Raw genomic sequence first — 18,883 nt, forward strand, 5'->3', positions numbered from 1 at the left:
CGAGGATGTTTTCAAATGTCACCCCGATGACAAGCAATGTGGCGAAGGCTGAACGGACCGAGGCTGGCTGCCGCTATTGTGCGTCTTTGCTCCTCAATGGGACAGACACCGGCACAGACATTCATTCAGTGCGTTTCCCCCGCCTCTGTCTGTGTCTCTTTGGCTCAGGCGCGGCACTTTGCTATCGCCCGGGCCGCGCAGGATTAGCATAGTAATGGTCCTTGTTGCATCACACTGGCTGTAATCAATTACGGCCGGTCATCCAAGAGCTCACAGTGGCAGACATCTACACACCGCTCTGCTGTTTGTTAATCATGTCCAGCAGCATTTCATCTCCCGACCTCACCAGTCAGCTTTTTGGGGGCGACAATAAAAAAAATATCAACCGGCTAAATGACTTCCCAAAAGTGTGGTCAAAGCCGAGTGAGTTCAAGAGCCTGAGATGTCCTTTTCATACATGGATTGCCCGTTGCACCGTCTACACCTTAAGCAGTAGGCCGACACTCCCGTCATCCGTGCAATAGATTGGTAAAAAAATAAAAAAATGAATCTTGTGATACTGCAGAGGCTTACCAAAAATTGTGCACTGTAATCAAAGTGGTCCATCAAAAGACTTGACTTTTTTTTGCATCATTGCAAGCTAAAATTAAGTAGTTAAAACTAAAGCCCACCACCAGTGGGGTGTTGACAAGGTTGTGATGTGGAGCAAACACAAAGCTCTGGAAATAAACACCAAATAAACAGAGGAGGTGGTATTCAGTTTAAAACCGTTGACTATACAGCTCCCATTAGAGATGCACCGATCCAGCTTTTTTTGCTACCGGGGTCAGATACTGGGGTTTGAGTATCTGCCGATATCCAATATGTGTACCGATACCAAGAGACTTTCTCTAAAGTGGCTTTCTCTGATTGAAAAAAAAAATTAACTCTTTTCTCCATTTTAAGATCAATAAAGTCATTTTTTACTGTCATGATATTAAATATCAATGATCAATTATATCTATTGAAAACTAATGGGATTAAAAAGGGATCACTGGACGTTTCTACACTAATTTTCTACACTTGGATATTTGACAGGCTTTAGGTTGCATGAATATAAACAACTCACATCAGTTATTTCTTACGCTAAAATACAAACACTTGGCTTCAGCAGTGGTTATTTTATTGTATTAGGCGTCTTTAGGTATTTCTATCATAGTTTCTGACCCGGCCTTGATTAGTTTTCGTTAGCATTAGCAAGCTTTAGCATGTTATTGCTAGCGCTACATTTTGCATGGCGATCGAAAATACATTTGCGGATATTATCAGCGATTGATATACAGCATTCCCATATTCACTTAGATTTATGTGTTAAAAGTTGTGTTTTTAAGGCCTTGAGAGCCAAAACTGGTATTGGTTCAGTATCGGATATTTGTAGCTGATACCCGATATCATACTTTTCCCAGTATCAGCTCCTATAATCTGACATCAGTATCGGATCGGTGCATCCCTTGCTCCCATTATCATCAATAACAAACCAATCAAACAGGTCCTTCAAATATCTGGGTGTGGTGATAGGCTGTTCTTTGTCTTTCATCTGTCAAAAGACTAAACAAAGAAGTGCATTTCCTCCGTCGCCTGCGGTCTTTCGGAGCGTCTCGTCCTGTGCTGCTTCTGTCCTTCACCTCTGTGATTCTCAGTGTCCTGCAGTACTGTAGCGCTGCGTGGTACAGCTGTCTCTCTCTGTGTTACTGCCAAATCTGGACTGAGACGCTTGATTAAAATCTGCTCAAAGATTGTAGGACAGCCCCTGGATGGACAGTATGAGGCTGTGGACCATAACAACACATTGCGGCCGGCTCAGAACATTACCTTCCATCTTGAAACTAAATGAGGAGCGAAACTCATAAACCCAAAGTGTGTCATGGCGAGTGGACAATTGTTTTTTTTATGGTTTTCCATGTCTTTGTGAAATGTCTTATATCTGTATGTCTTTGTATTTTGTGTTAATATGGAGCTTCTGAACTTTGCAAAACAAATTTCAGATCCTTGCATCTGACTGTAAAGTATCTATCTATCTATCTATCTTTCTATGAACAACATGTGTACTTTTAGCCAACGCCTTTCTCAACCTGTTTGAATTGAGCGCGCTATCCCAATACAAATGAATGTCATCATTTCTCATGGTTTCTCTATCATAATCATAAGATGTTTAGTGGCCAGCGCACGTAGAATGTAGCATGTAGAATTTTGATGACGTTTAATTAGTAACATTCAATCAAGGACTGTATTGGAAGAAGTCATGCCCATACTTTTTGCAGTGCAACATGACTTAGTTTTGATTATTTGCAGTCATTGTCAAATTTCTTTAAAAATATTACGTTTTGCGGATTTACAGTACTCAACAAACGATGTCACTTTATTTACTTTTTTTTTTATTATGCATAAGCAAATAAGGAAAACGTAAACTTGTGCAATTCAGAGACGTTCCACGTAAGAAACAAACCAATGGGGAAATACATTGTACGTGAATGAAATAAATCCTCTGGTTTCAAAGCTCCCACGGCGAGCCATATGTTTGCTGAAACTTTATGTGCAATTACACAGTTCATTCATCCGTTATGCCCCACTAAATAGTTTAAATAACACTCTTCACAATACATCTGTTGATGTTAAATACTAACCACTGCTGCGTTGACATTTTAACATGTTAATTGACGAAGCTGTTCCGTGCAAAAACAGCCTTTTTAATGTCGTACAGCATGAGTAGCTTTTTCTTGCACAGCCAAGGTCTTCTTCTTCTAACTTATTTCATGATTATTCGGTTGTAAATCCTTGCATTCTTTTTTGTTAAGCTCACATGACCTTAGTTGAAATCATTTTAATCACGGGCTTTGTGACTTGTGTCATGAAAAGATTTCTGGTGTGTTTAGTCAGAATTTATGTCTGTCTCTTCGAGAGCTGACAAAAATCTCCAATTCTTTTTTTCCTTTTTAATTGATTATTTTCCAGCATGTTAAATATTCCTGCTAAGATAAGAGCGCACTGTATGCACCAGAACTCATTTATAGTCTGGTCCTCCATTCACCGCCCTCAAAAGGAGTACATTTATTTTCCCATGCGCACATTCATTCCTTTGTGACTACTGTAGCTCACCAGATTGCATCTACTTACACTTTACTCCCCAGACACCGGCTCCGTCTATTTTCCCTCCATGTCTTTACTACAACATGTCTGCCGCTGGCTCTGACTGCGCCGCGCAAGTTTTGACCTCAATTCATATCCAACTAAGTCGGCGGCAGCGCCTGGTACAGATTGTTCCAGACATTGCGGCGAAGAGGAGGTATCTGAACTTCTCCAGGTTACGCTTCGAAGCATTGTCATTCCAACGGTGACACTCGGCAACCTTTAAACGAATCCCCGTCTGTCCGCGGTGGCACGTGTCATCCGGGCCATCGAGGAGCTTGACGATCGGGATCTGACATTTGTTCCAGCACTCGAGGATTGATCCGGGCAGATATCCTCACAGGAGACAGGGGGCATCCGACAGAGCAGCGGAGTTTGGGTTTAAACGGAACAAATGGAGCACAATTGGGATTATTCAAGAGAGGAGGGAATGCTTTGTTACATGTTAGCTGTATTTTTCTGCAGCTAAACAAAGGCTTTTTGGTCATTCATGACGTCAAAACTCCTGAATAGTTTTGTGCTCAAAAGCTGATATGTTAGTTCATTTATTCCTCTTTATTTTACAATTAGAATACATGTATTTTGTGTTTGCATGACTGAAAGGGCTTAGGATGAATTTTAAACCTATTATGCCGAACCCAATATACAATTTTAACATTATGACAAAATATGGCACAATAAAAGGGCACAAAAGATTCGGAAATGACAAGAAAACTCCTTCACCACATTCCTACAAAGGCTCCAAAGTAAAACGAAAAAGTTTGCATATTGTTTCCAAGTTAAAAGACCGCTATTAGATCAAAACGACTGATTTACTATGCAGAGTTTTGACTGCTGAAGTCGGCCTTGCTTCACTACTGCTCGAGCATGCACGGAAACAGCTAACTGTGGTAATGCATTTTCTTCTTTTCCCGTTGATAGCTGAGCCACTCTGTATTTTACCGAACATTCTTCAGCGGTGCCACACCAAGGCATTTAAATGTGGAATAGCACTGGCCTCGGGTTATGTTCGACGACCTGCTTTCCACCTAAAACGCACCTTAGTTGGAGTTAGTGAAACTTATTCCCTGAAAAATGTTCAGCATGCTTTGCTCCACTTTCTGATTATTCATCCAATTAGCGGCGGTGGGCTTTTTAGCGCCGCATCACACCCGGATTAGAGCAGCCTTTAAAACTTACATGGCAACTTCACACTGGGCGCGCTAATAATTGATGAGCCCGCTCGGCGTTATCGGTTTATCGGTGTGTTGAAATGACTGGTTTCCCATGGCAACCACTCCGGGGGAACCGCACAAAAACAAATGTGCTTAATACTGTTGAGTAAGACTTTTACCCCGAAAAAACTAAAAGGAAAGCCAAACTGAGGAATGAGCTTTTGTGTCTGGCTGCAAAACATAGGCAGTTGCGTCATGAGTGTCTTAGATAACTACATAGAGATACGAAACAGGGCAAGCTCAGGGAATAGGTGACAAAGGCAGTTGTTTTTGGCCTCTTTTCATAGGAGCGGTATAGATACAGACGGCATCTCTAGAATCGCCCATATATGGTCATGTTTGAAAACAGTTAGGGGGAAAACAATTTGGAGAAAAATCTAAACTTTTGCTAATTATTCAAAAATAACTTTAAAGGGACTATATGGAGTTTAAAAATGTTAAAATGATGTATTTTCCTCCCCCTACATGTTCCAGCCATGTCCTAATGTGTAGAATGAGCTTAGACCTGTTCACCACAACTGCCTCTAAAATCCTGCACTGTCGGGTCTGAAGTGCCGTCATGCACGAGCATAATATAGAAGGTGCAGTTACACGTATGACCTGAGGTGGCAGTAGTGAGTATAAAATGGCAAACTTGTATCTAGCCCCTTTAAGAAATGGTGAATTATGAATATAGTTTCTACTAAATAAAGATACAAAGACATGGAGAGGAGCAAAGTGGTTCAACAGCCCATAAATACATAAAAAAAAACGGAGAATGCTAACATGATGCTACACGCTAGCTACAACTGCCGTTTTTTTCACTTCTACAGAACAATCTGCTGTGAGAAAATATCCATATGGGCCCGATTTACACTTGACTTTATTTATATGTAATAAATAAGTTCGTATTCCACCAGAAAATGGCTAAAAAGAGTGAAAAAATGTGTTTCCCAAAAGATTCTTTTTTCCCCCTCGGCGAGGCCGGCGAGGCCTTCTATGACGAGATGCCGTCTGTATCTATGGAGTTGGACGTAGTGGTTTGGGGGTGTTTCCACTGCCTAAACCGCTGTACGCTCAAAGTGGGGTTCAAGCCGCTCCAACCTCATGGGCGAGGTCGAGAACTCTTTGTCTGGGAAGAGTTCTCGACCTCTTCCCAGACACAGGGAAGAGGTCTGTAAGCAAAATGGGGAAAAAGGGGAAAACAGTGTAAGCGAAATAGCAAGTCTCAAAGTAGGGGTGAGCGATATCTTAGACCGTCTGACGATCTGTCATTTTTGTGGGATTGTTTTATTCTGAGTATTGCTGCTCAGTCGGAACTTTTCTGCTACTGTCAGGGAAGGAAACCCAAGCCCAAACTTTCTGCATTCTCAATGTCGGATGCCAGTGCTGCCGCTCCCAACACTACAAAGAGTAGGGCGAAGCTTCACAATCCAGAGCTTTTACTCCGAGCTTTACGGGCTGGGACCCTCTCCACCCAGGAAGGAGCGAGTCGCCGCCACGTCCTCCGTCCATGCAGTACTGCCGGTCACCGCGCCCATCTCATTTGTGCAAATTCAAAATCATGAACCGTTTTCACAAATGCGCTGTCAGTCCCATGCCTTTGAAAGTAGAAGACTTGTCTGAAACGGCGATGAAACTCTCAGTTCCTTATTTGTCAGGCAGCCCATTGCTAATAATAAATGCTTCCTGTTTGTCTTTTACACAATAAAAGTCCCATTCCGCGGAGTCTTATTTTGAAAGGGTCAGACAGCGACAGAGCATCACATCACAGCAGCCTGACATATCAAAACCCAGTCTCAGCAGCATGCAAGGGAACAATTGACGGGAGCATTGTTGGCACAGACAGGCAGTCGTGTTTATGTCAGTCCGCCCCTGGGCAGCTATGGAGACGCACACAGATTACCACCACAGAATGAAAGAAAAAATGGTCCACTCTGAGAAGCTTGTAATGTGACCAATACAAATTAAAGCACTTATTGTTAATACCACATTGCGTGGCCTTAATCCAAGCGTCCTCCAGATTATAATTATTCCATTTCCTTCCACTTCCTGTGTTGTATTCCCAAAGCTCGACCCGCTATAAATCAGGAATCACCCTTTGTGTTAATTTCCCTTTCATTCCTTGATATGGTAATTTAACGGTTTATTAATGTTGCAGACGGACATTTACAGTGCATGGTCAATCGGTTCATTTTCCCGGGCCGTCGTCAGAAAGCCGCGAGCCATTGGGTATTAATCTCTAAGTAGTGGCAAGAGTGGCAACAAGGCTTAATTCATTTACTTAAGAGCTTTCCACGTGGGGCTTAAAAGTTAATAGGACGATCACTCTGTAGTGCATTTGATTAAAGTCTCTTAATTACCCCAGGTATAATGGGCTATTAGCACAAGGCCCCGTTGTAAAAGGGCAAGTGGGAGATGATTGTTTTTATGAGCTACTTTTTGTTCACCTTTCCCAATGTCAGGATTATACACCTTACTATAGCGTTCCATCTCAGCCCCACATCGGAGATCACAAAGTGCAGATTTATGGCCGCGCTTTTGGGAGGTAATCCACTTCCTCTTTCAGAGATACATTATAATAAATTATTGATGCACAGTCTATTGCCTGTTCAATAATGTTTTAGCGTGCCGAACTCCCCACGGGCAAATTGAAGCTCTGGCTTTTGCGTTTTCAGCTGTGGCTGTTAGAAAGTGCCTAAACCCTTATTCGTGACAGATGCACAAAAAAAAGAACAACAGGAAAGAAAAACGTCGACTGGAATAGTTCTTTCTCTGATAGACACCTGGGGTCTCCATTGTGTTCGTAAGTTTCATTTCTGTGGTGCTGTAACATGCGGGATTGTTGGATATGTGTTGAAGTGCTCATGCAGTGTACAGGGTTTGTATGTGTGGAGTTTTTGATGATATGCACAGAATCCAAGCTCTAGCTTCATGCACGGATCATGTATTGTGCAGGCGAAAAGACAAGCTGAGACAATATTGGGATATTCAGTAACTGTCTTGCATGTATTGACGTTTTAATTGCTAATATTCCACACAGTCAAGCAATTTATTTACCAGTGAACTCACATTCACAAATATTGACATGTTTGGTGTCCTCATGTAGCACTAATGGCAACCGAGATGACTCTGTAAACCAAATATGGTAATTTCCTTTCTGGGAGACTGCATCGGCTAAATGCGGGAGAAATATACATGTGCATGTGCAGATTTCTCAAAATGATGTTGTAATTTTTCCTGGTTAGAAAGTTTGAAATCATAATTGAAAAGCAGAGGAATTTTTATGTTTTTTATTTCACTAATTCCGCATCTAGTTTACTTGTTTATTGAGCTTTAAACCACAAAAAACAAGGTGATATTTGAAATTTGATATTAACGAAATAGATCTAAAATCATCTCTGATTTTTTTTTGGTAACTTCTACCGTATAAAAATAAATTAAAAGGATACAAAGGCTAAAACCACAAAAGTGATCATTGCTCTGTGTCATATTTGGACAAAAAAAGAAATCATTAATTCTTTGTCTGACGTAGGACTTCTTCGTGATTCAATATTCTTTTTGATATTTGCGATTTGGATACAGCATCTGCTAATACTGCGTCGCCAATACCTTGAGACCCAGTCGTGTAATCAATAATCCCTTCTCCCTTCTCTGTGCAGGCACTTTCTATTTAAAACGGGCACAGGATCCACCCCTTTCTTCGGCGCCGCGGCTCCCGGCTACACCATGGCAACGGGCACCGTGTACTCCACTCCGGCTCGCCCCTTGCCCAGGAACACTCTGTCCAGAGGGGCCTTCAAGTTCAAGAAGTCCCCCAAGCACTGCTCCTGGAAGTGCACCGCTCTCATCGCTGTGGGCGTGGCCGTCCTGCTGTCGGTCATTCTCTGCTACTGCATAGGTAAGAGCGGTTTCCTAATGGAGTCGAACTGGCATCAGGTTGAAATTTCATGGAAAAAAATTATGACATTGCAAGACATTGTTGTTGTTGAGGTTGTGAATGGTGGGTAAGGAGGGCCAACGTAGAGTCTGCAAACCCAACTTTGCCTTAAGTTCAAGAGGCTTTATGTCACAGGAGAGATTGGGATGTGCAATGATTCCACACTTTGATTCATTTGTGCGCTGAATGTTAGCTGAATAATCGATAATGTAACACTCACTATCATCAAGTGTTTTTTTAAGTTACTTTCCTCATTATTTATATTATGTTTTTATACACTCAAATTAAAAGATCTCATCACACTAAATTTCAAAGTTCCTCTTGATTTAAGTAAACATGCTTTTCAGTCATGTGGCTTTTGTTGATATGGCGGCCATTTTTAATACCCAAGTAGAACTACAACATGTAACAATATCTCTGCTCTGCTATTAAAATGAAAGACAATTGATTGACAGTGACATTTTTATGTACTGTCAAGATGAAAAGAGTAAAAACACAGCCCCAGAGAGCGCACAACGTTCATGTGAAGAAACCAGTGAGTCATTGTTTAAGTTGCTCAAGATGTAAGCATGCTACCAGTTAGCATTTAGCTTCAACAGCTCAGCTCTTACCTCTCCAAGAGAAAGCCCTGAACCACTCTCCAAACATGTAGCCTGTAGTATTTCCTCAGTGTTCATAGATGTGAGCCACACATGTGTTTATCGTGTTGAAGCCATTGACAGTCGATCAATTGATTGAGCACAGTTGCTAACCGGTAGCATGCTAACCGGTAGCATGCTAACCGGTAGCATGCTAGCGTCTTGAGAAGCTTATACACTGACTCAGACTGAAACTCTGTTGACATGACCAACTGCAAAAATCACAGAGAAAGGTTTTCTGTTTCCTCTTTGATGTGCTAATTTAGTGAAGCAGATCTTTAGTAAATCCTGCTGTAGCTCAACAGACAGAGCTGCTACATCTTTGCCACATTTGCTGATTTCTTCACATAAACGTACACCTTCTAGGGCCATGTTTTAACTGTTATCTTCTAGAGCAATGATTACCAGTACATACAAATGCCACTGTCAATCAGTTGTCTTTCATTTTAATCCTGAGTAGAGATATTGTTTCATGTTGTAGTACTGCATAATTCAACTTCGGTATTCAAAATGGCCAACAGAACTACTGTATGCGTGATGTCATTGGAAACGCATGTATAAAAGGACTTGACCCATACTTACAATATGTTTACTTTTTTTTTTTTAGGTATTTCTCTATTACTTTTTGCAGTGTGTTAATTTTTTGGATCATGTGTGCAATAAGTGAAAAGTGTGTTCAATATTCAAATTAGCAAAACATTGTTTCCAGTCTTCAGGAAAAAAAAGGGCTGTGAAAGAATGAAAGAAATGTATGCAGTCAATGTCATTTAGTGTCTCGTCGATTGAGATAAACTGTAAATTTGACCGGCTGCGACCTGTATAGAGTGAGTCCTGATCCTGCGAAATAACTACAGGTTACCTTTTCTATTTGCAATATGATTGTGATTGCTGTGCGACCCTGTGCAGAAGCTCCCATCATACCCACCAGAGAAATTAAATAGGGTCTTTCTATTCTCTGACATTTACGAGTCCATCATGCAGCCTACACTCTTACACCACTTACAAATCAATAACTTTACAAAGAAGATTGATCCGAGCTGATTTCGTCTCGCGGAGTGTACTGGATGGAGTGGTGCGTGCCCATAGCAACCATTGGCACATTGAAATAATTGGCGTATTATGCCGGAGCGGACCAATGAGCGGAGAGAACTCAACAAAGCAGCACTAACAAGAATACCCTTGGGTTATTATTCATTATTCCAATGTCCTGGTGGCTGTATGAAAAAGCACGGCTTGTGTATTTTAACAGCCAGTACCTTGACCCTCGCCGGCAGTAGATTTACATATTAACTCCTGCCTCCTCGCAGTCAGTCAGCGTCCAAAGACATTCATGCAAAGGTCAGTCAGCGCTTCTAAATGTCCCACAATGGAATCCCCTGAGATAGAGAACAGGTAATGTCAACACAAAAGGGTGTCTGAGGAATTGATGCTAATGTGGCTCATATCCCTGCACACTTTCAGACTGGCTACATTTGAATGTGCAAGAGTTGGGGCTTGTAAAGACTCACGGTAAAGAAAAGCAATGTTTCCGCTGCAGTAATTCTTTGTGATTAATTGTTTTAAATTTCAAATGCATGACGATGTGTTCATTTTTCACGGTGAAGTCCCTTTGCTAGTTCAATTTTACAGCACAGGAAGCACAGGAAATAGTCTGGGTGTCGCCAAATGCTGAATGGAAAAGATCAGCTTAGATATATGTGTTATTTAGTGAAATAAGTACATATTTTATTCAAACATATTTAGTAGTGTACGGTAGATACTTTTTAGTCCCTTTGTTTTTAGTCCCCATCATAAAAGACTTCAAAATATCGCCTTGTTGTTGGCAAAATGATTTAGTCGATGAACCTCTCATTGATTCCATCTGTCTATTGTTTGTGCAGCCAATAAAATGAATGAATTCACTGAGTGCGGACTTTCGCCAAACCAATTAAGCAAGAGTGAAGAGAAGTTCACTTTGGACATGGACGGTATATGAGGGATATGTGAAGAGGGTTTGAAAGAGAGAAATCGATTTGACACTGAGCCTTGAAGGAGCAACTGAAATCCTCTATAACGTGGAAGGTGCTGGCTTGAACAGCTATAGTCTCGTGTGAGTTGTTTCAAATACGTACTTCTTAATTGAATGATAATGCAGGAAAAAGAAACTAAAATGACGACAAACAATGTCAGACTAAACTGTATAAGACGTGATGGGTCCAGGTGTTGATGGTCAATGGGTCCAAGTGCAGAACATTTTAGGTAACGGTAATATACAGTGCCTCTCGAAAGTACTAATACACCTTGAACTTTTCCACATTTTGTCATGTTTACAACCATAAACATAAAGATTTTATTTAGATGTTTTTTTTGTAACAGACAACTGTGAAGTGAAAGCAAAATGATATATGATTCTATTATTTTTCAAGTGAAAAGTGGGGCGTGCACAAGTATTCATACAGCATTTTTCTGAGTGTATTAAATTGCCTTTATAACATTCCTAGTGTCTGCAGAATGTTCACACCTTGGCCTAACCATTAAATAGAGGCCACCTGTGCGTAATCTACTCTCAGTTTATTTACAGCTATTCTGTGAGGGCCTCAGAGCTATGGTCACTAAACAACATCATGAAGGTCAAGGAGCACCAGAGAGGTCAGGGATAAAGTTGTGGAGAAGTTTAAAGCAGCGTTAAGTTATACAAAGATTTCCGAAGATTTGAACATCTCACGGAGCACTGTTCAATCCATCATTCAGAAATGGAAAGAGTATAGCACCACTGCCAACTTACCAAACTAACCTAAACGAACCTAAACTGACAGACCGAACAAGGAGAGCACTGGTAAGAAATGTAACCAAGTGCCCCATGATAACTCTGGAGGAGCTGTGAAGTCCTGCCGCTGAGCTGGGGGAATCTGTACATGGGACAACTATAAGTCGTACTCTACACAAATCTGGCCTTCATGAACGAGTGGCAAGAAGAAAGCCATTAATGTGTTAGAATGGCTCAGTCAAAGTCCTGACCTAAATCCTACAGAAAATCTGTGGAAAGGTCTGAAAACTGCTGTTCACAAACGCTCTCCTTCTAATGTGACAGAGCTTGAGTTGTTTTGTAAAGAGGATTGGGCTAAAATGTCAGTCTCTAGATGTGCAGATCTTGTAGAGTCAGACCCCAAAAGACTTGCTGCTGTTGTTTCAGCAAAAGGGGGTTCCACAAAGTACTCATTCATGCTGTATGAATATGTATGCACGCCCCACTTTTCGGTTTTCTATTTTTGGAAAAATAACAGAATCATGTATCATTTTGCCTTCACTTCACAGTTGTCAGTTACTTGTGTGTGAACTTTCATTAAAAAAATCAAAATAAAATCTTCATGTTTATGGTGACAACATAACATGACAAAATATGCAAAAGTTCAAGGTGTATTAGTACTTCCGAGAGGCACTGTATATGCAGTGCGGTGTATAGGTTTAGGCACCCTGAATAGTTCTATTAATGTGAATTAATAAGAAGCAATCGGAAAATTAAATGATCACCAAAAGGCATGGGGTTGCAGATGAGACTTTCTCATATAAAAATCTGTTTTTTATTCGGCTCTTACGTTTGTGAAATTGCATAAAAGAAAAATGGCCTCTGCCAAAGTTTGGACCCTGATGCCTCGTTGACCCACAATATCACAGCTTTAAGCACTTTTCTAGGCAGCCAAGCGTCTTTCACTTCCAGTTTGCGGGATTTTTACCATTTCTTCCTTACAAAAGTCTTCCAGAACTGAGAGATTTCTGGGCTGTCTTGCCTCCATTGCTCTTTAGAGGTTTATCCACAGACCTTCAATGAGGTTTAGCTCAGGAAACTGCAAAGACGGCAAAACCTTCAGACTGCGCCACTTGCCTTTTGACTTCCGCTTTTTCATAGATGGTGTTCTGTTTACTCCAGAATTTGTTGGAATTTGAATACTGCTTTGATCTATCCATGAAATGTTCCCTGTGCCACTGGCTGCAGTTCAAAGGATGATGGAGACTGGACTTTTGTACGAATTTCTGTGCCCCTTTCCCAAATGGACCTATAGACATATTTCTAAACACTTTGGAATCATGGGAAATAAGAGAAATAGTGACTACTTTGGATCAATGCACTTTTGCTGTTAACATTCCTCCCACAGCCAACAATTTGAAGTCAAACTAATATTTAATCCAGCTTCAGTGCAATCCTTGTGGGGGCAATCCATCATCGGCTTCCTAATTCTGTTCTCCGCATCTAATATGCTTTTTATCAAAACAAACGTTCCAAGTGGAAAGAAAGTTCCCACCTTTGCGGATCTGCTTGGCTGGACTTGAGTAGCAGCGGAGAGCGAAACGGCGCTCCCCTGACAGGCTCAGACCGAACCACAAGGCTAGATATCAGCTAATTGTAGCTTGGCAACAGACAGCTTCCTGCAACACATTAACCCTGTAGCCACAGAGAATTAACGGAACAGTCAGCGCTGCCAGTGATCTTACCAGTGCATATTTATTACTGCCTCATGTGGAAACACTAGCTGTCACCTGTGATCGTGCAAAGCGGTACTTTCGGTGCCAGAAGCAATGCATTCGTATCGGGGCTTTGAAGAGACACAAGGGCGTTCATTGAAAGTGGCATTAGACAAGCTTTGGACACGTCGGACAAATGGAACACATGACAGACAGGCCGCCTGCAGAATAGGGCTGTCTGCAAACCTCTGTCAAGAGCATTTCTGTCCAGCTGTCTCTTGCCTGCAGATGGCTTAATACCATTTTGGTCATGTTTGGTATCTCGCGGTCAGTTGGGAAAACAGAGGACAAAAACTGATTAGGGTTGTATCAGTACCCAAGTCATTATTTGTTGCGGCGCTTCTTGCATATCAAAATCTCAAAGCGCCCAACAGATGATCAATTAACTTAAATCAAAACAATATGCAGTCTATAAAGTCTATAGAAGATCCATTCCACAGGCTTGGGGAGGGTACAAAGAATTACAATAATCAATACGAGATGAGATGAACACTTTTTGGCAGAGGTGGGAGACTCGAGTCACATGACTTGACTCGAGTCAGACTCGAGTCGCAATTTTCGGGACTTGAGACTTACTTGACCAAAGCTGCAAAAAGACTTGACTTGGGACTTGCTGTTTGTGACTCGAGACTTAACTTGGACTTGAGGCAAATGACTCTCAATGACTTGCTGTGAATTTATAGTTATTATTTACTTGAGTGAAAGATCGGGATTCATTGTGTAAAAACGGCGCATCTATGTTTACATATGGTAATTAGCCACATGCGCGTTTGGTTTCCCGACACAGCGCTTCTAATCAATACAGCGCGAAAAGGCAGGAGGAAATATGAGGTCGAAATATGTGCATTAAAAGTTTTCTAAACAGAGTGAAGAGGTGGAGATTTACGGACAGGAAAACGTTTGAAACAATGGGCTGTACCTACAGCGCAGACGGAGCCTCCAGAACGATGATGCGTAAGAGCTGATTAATCAACAAAAATCTTGGGGGCTTTTCGATGTTTTAAGGCGTTCACACAAAGTTTACAGCATTTAGAGGCTAGTTTACACATCCGCACAGAGCCCAGTGACAGTGACACTGAATGCTATGCGGAATCGCGAATCCGAGTATACAGGGGCTGGGGCATTACAGGGAACCACTGACAGAAAAACTGCCAGAAACTAACAAAAATAAAAATATTATTTTATATTTATCTTTCAGACTGCAGGGAAAAGCAGCTCATATTTAAGATACTATATTTCATATTTTTTAAGTTGCCCCCCCCAGGGCCCCCTTCCTTAAAATGCTGTCCCAGCAATTTTGTACATAGACTGTTTATTTATAATACATATATTTTGAATGTTGTGGCGTTTGAATATTAATTAGACTTTAAATCCAAATCCATGAGTTTTTAAAAGTTTGATTTTAGCCTAAATTTTCAAAATTACGGTATCTTGAGAAAGCACTTATTATTTTCAAGATTAAACACATGAAAAGTAGACACGCTGGTGTTTGTGACTTGAGGTGACGTGCCGGCTAAAGCAAGACTTGACTTGACTTGACTTGACAAAAGCTATGACTTGACTTGACTTGACTTGAGCCCATGACCGATTGACTTGGACTTGGTTGAGACTTGGACCTTCATGACTTGGACTTGACTCGAGACTTGCATTTAGTGACTTACTCCCACCTCTGCTTTTTGGATTCCGTTTTACACAACATTTTCCTCACTTTTGAGATATTTCTCAGTCTTTCGCTACTGTGACCCAGCACTTTTTTATGACATTCATCGCAAGTTGTCTGTGCCACTAAGTTTTTTCAATTTCACATAAACAAAACATAAAATAAAATAAATAGTATTACACAGCTAGGATAAATCTGACTGCAGCTCAGGGATGGATGCTCTGCCAGAGTTAATTAAGCAATTGGTCTTTTTGATTTACTTTATCAAGCGACTAACAGTTAATCCTTGGCTGTTTTTTTTTTCAACATTACATTTGTATAAACAAGCAGACTGTTCAGTCAATTTTCTTTCAATTGAATAATGAAAGTCAAAATGTACACTTGTATGTTTTGCAAAACTGTTCCTTATTTAGTAATTTACCGTTAAATCTGTAGGTTTTGTATTTGTGCTCCAATGTTTTTTCTCCTACAGCAGAAAACATGTATGTGTAAAATTGTTTCTTAATCAGTGAGGCCGCAATTTTGATTAATCAATGAACTAAGTAAGCATGAACAGCCCTTGCACTTGTATATTCTTTACTTTAAACTAGAGATGCACCAATCCAGTTTTTTTGCTACCGATACCGATGGGGTTTGAGTATTTGCCGATATTTGATATTAAACAATACCAAGAGAGTGAAGCAGTGCTTGTTCCTCTTTTCTCCAGTGTGAGATCAATAAAGTCTTTCATTTACTTGTCATGATGTTACAGATCAATTGTCAATTATATTTATTAACAAACTAATGGAAAAAACATTTAACAAGGATCACTGGATTCTGGGACCTTGGGATGGGCTATTTTACAATAATATAAACAACTCACATGAAGTGATCCGATCATTTCAACTTATGCATTACAAATATCTTATATCAGTTATTCTTCAACAGCATTTCATAAACTAAAATACAGACACTTGGCTCCAGACAGTGGCCAATTTTATTTCATGAGGCTACTAGGTATCTCTATCTTAGTTTCTGACCCAGCCTGGATTAGTTACTGCTAGCATCAGCATTCTGCCGCTAGCTTTAGCATGCTGTTGCTAACCGCTGCATTTTGCGTGGCAATCAAAAATATGTTTGCAGAGGTTCAAACTAACTCAGCGATCAAATTCTCCATTTCTTGGCTTCAAAATGACATGAATGAAAATGAATGAAAGCGGTAAGAGCCAAAACTGGTATCCGGTTCAGTATCGGATATTTGTAGCCGATACCCAATATCATAATTTTTCTAGTATCAGCTCCGATATCCAACACCAGTATCGGATCGGTGCATCCCTTCTTTAACCACTTTTACCCTAAACAATAGTAATTTATTCAAATGAAATCTCCTCTTGTCACATCTGCCGTCTTGCTCTTGGACAGGCATCCCGCTCTTGTCCAGATTGATTCCCCTGTGCTCGCCTCCTGACAGGGGGTGGCTCTTGCGCTCCCTGCTTCAGCGGCCCTCCACATCCTCCGGGGGCCCCTGTTATAAAGCACAAGACAGGGGAGTTTCAAGTGGCCGGCGCAGATGGCGGCATCCAACTCGACGCCGACCGGAGAGAGGAGCACTCCAAACAACACAACACATCCGCAGCTCGCCTCTCCTGAGTTTAAAGTGCCTCCTTTGTTGCACCATAACCTAAATCCCCTCATTCCGTCAAACAAGAAGCGCCTTTATCATCAAGAGGAAGACAAACTGCCCATCCGCTGCCTCCCCTGCGGGCACTATTTCCTATGAGAATGTGTTTTTTTACTACACGTCAAAGCTGACTTCCCGCTAACCTTTGGAATCTTGACCACAGCAGTAAACCTGGAGCAGATTCATCTCTCCTTGCGCCCCGGCTTGTCACGCGAGCCCTTCATCTCTGCGCAACACAGCTCTCCCCGCGCGGATATAGCCGCGTTCACCGAGCCAGGAGGCAGCGTAAAAGTGACAGAGTTGTATAAGGAGAAATATGATATTGTTGGGGAAGATCCTATAAGCAGGGTTTTATGGGGGAGTACAGATGGGAGCGCGGTCGTCCGGAGGGGCCGTAAATGCACTACATCAATATCAATATTCGCAATCCCTTTATTGACTTAACTGTTCTCCAAATCCGACCCATTCATGATGCGAGACCGTAAAATGGATACAAATGTAATTTCTTCGCTTTAGGCTGTGGCTTATACTGTATATTCTTACAGGTTCCTTAAAAACAAGCAATTTATTCAGAGAAGTAGGTGTTTATTTCCCTATACTGCAGAGGCGACCATATTCATAAGTGATAGAATAAAATTACAGGGCTCCCACTGAGATTCCTGTAATTTACATATCCAATATACAACTTCTAAATGATAATATTCAGTAAACTCTCATCCATCAGCATTATACTACTGTAGTAAAGTTGTTTAGTGTAAATCTAATACTTTCAAATTATTGGGGAGGTGAGAGGCTGTCATCAAGTTGATGTTAATGTTTGAAAGAAGCAGTTTGGCATTTATTGTGGGGTTGCAGTAAACAAGCTAACAGTTTGAGTCACTAAACTGAGCTTAACTGTAAACGCAGGAGTTGCACAGTGTCTGGATATGCTGAAGCGCGTACATTTTATGGGTTTGGCAAACATCGCACAGAAGCTCCAGTCACTTTCTGTTGATCACTGACTCAGGCCAGGCGTAGCCGCGTCAAAGTCAGTTTTTTGTGCTAACGGGGCAGTGGAGCAGTACTAAAGTCAGGTTTCACACACGGGCTGCACAATTTAGAAAAAAAAACACATAAACTCTTGAAAGGTGAGTGCATCGCTAAGTCCGACAATATTAGACTGATATAACAAAGGAGAGGATCTGAGGCACTCTGACTTACATTAAAGGTCCTTTTTTTCATGCAATGTTGGCATATCCATGCATTAAATAAAGTTTAGTTTAGTTTATTTATATCAGGACAATGTGCAGTTACATTGAAAACGTGGCTGCACCAGATTTAGCACTATCTTAATTTCCATCCGTAGTCCTACACAATTAAAATGACATAACAAAAGGCAAATGACATATAAAGATTGCAAAACAAAGACAGATCATACAATATAAAAAGGCAGTTTACAAATAAAGTGCAATATACAAATACAAAGTGCAAATCACCAATTTGTGCGCAATGTCATAAAGTGCTGAAAATATATGTGCAATAAGTCTTTATAACACATAAATCACAATACAATGTTATAGGACTTTTACTGTAAGTAGAAGGTTTGAGAAAAGAGAAAGTCACTATAATCTGAACGGAACAGACATCTTTAATAAACCCAGGTTCAATTCTAAAGCAATGGAACAAACTGTTACAGTGACAGGAATCAGTTTATGGAAAAAACTTCAGAAAGAAGTGAAAAAGTCAGAATCTCTCCTGGAGTTCAAAAAACACATATAAGCTACAATGTTAAAAAAAGTATGAAGTACTTGGACATGAATAATGTGGGATATTTGATTTGAACAAACATGAATGCAATGGTTTGTTTCTTTTTGACCATCTGTAAACATTCATGAATACTAAGGTTCTGTATTTTATATATTGTAAATTACTGAATATAGAATACGGTCATAGTGGTCATAGTTTCAAGCACAACTCCAGGTATGTTCTCTAGAAAGCTCTCAAAAGATAACATAATTTTTCGTAATACCTCCCCTTTAAAGTGTCATATATCATGCACATGCAGCTTAAACTAGACTTTAAAGCAATAATTTGGGTGTCTCAGCTTTGATATTTTACATTTTATAATCTCCAATTATGTCTGTATGT

The 18,883-nt window shown here is 40.7% G+C and overlaps 1 protein-coding gene across 7 annotated transcripts in view; it reads left to right on the forward strand.

The window, feature by feature from the left end:
• LOC306963634 (teneurin-3) overlaps nucleotides 1-18,883 on the forward strand; it is a 360,281-nt gene that overhangs the window by 135,425 nt on the left and 205,973 nt on the right. For all 7 annotated transcript variants that reach the window (XM_079557215.1, XM_079557217.1, XM_079557216.1 and 4 more), the window contains one exon: nucleotides 8,021-8,259. In XM_079557215.1, coding sequence (XP_079413341.1) covers nucleotides 8,021-8,259 — 239 coding nt within the window. The remainder of the gene's footprint in view (nucleotides 1-8,020; nucleotides 8,260-18,883) is intronic.

This window comes from Gobius niger (genome assembly GCF_951799975.1).
Source record: "Gobius niger genome assembly, chromosome: 5".
Classification (NCBI taxonomy): Eukaryota; Metazoa; Chordata; class Actinopteri; order Gobiiformes; family Gobiidae; genus Gobius; species Gobius niger.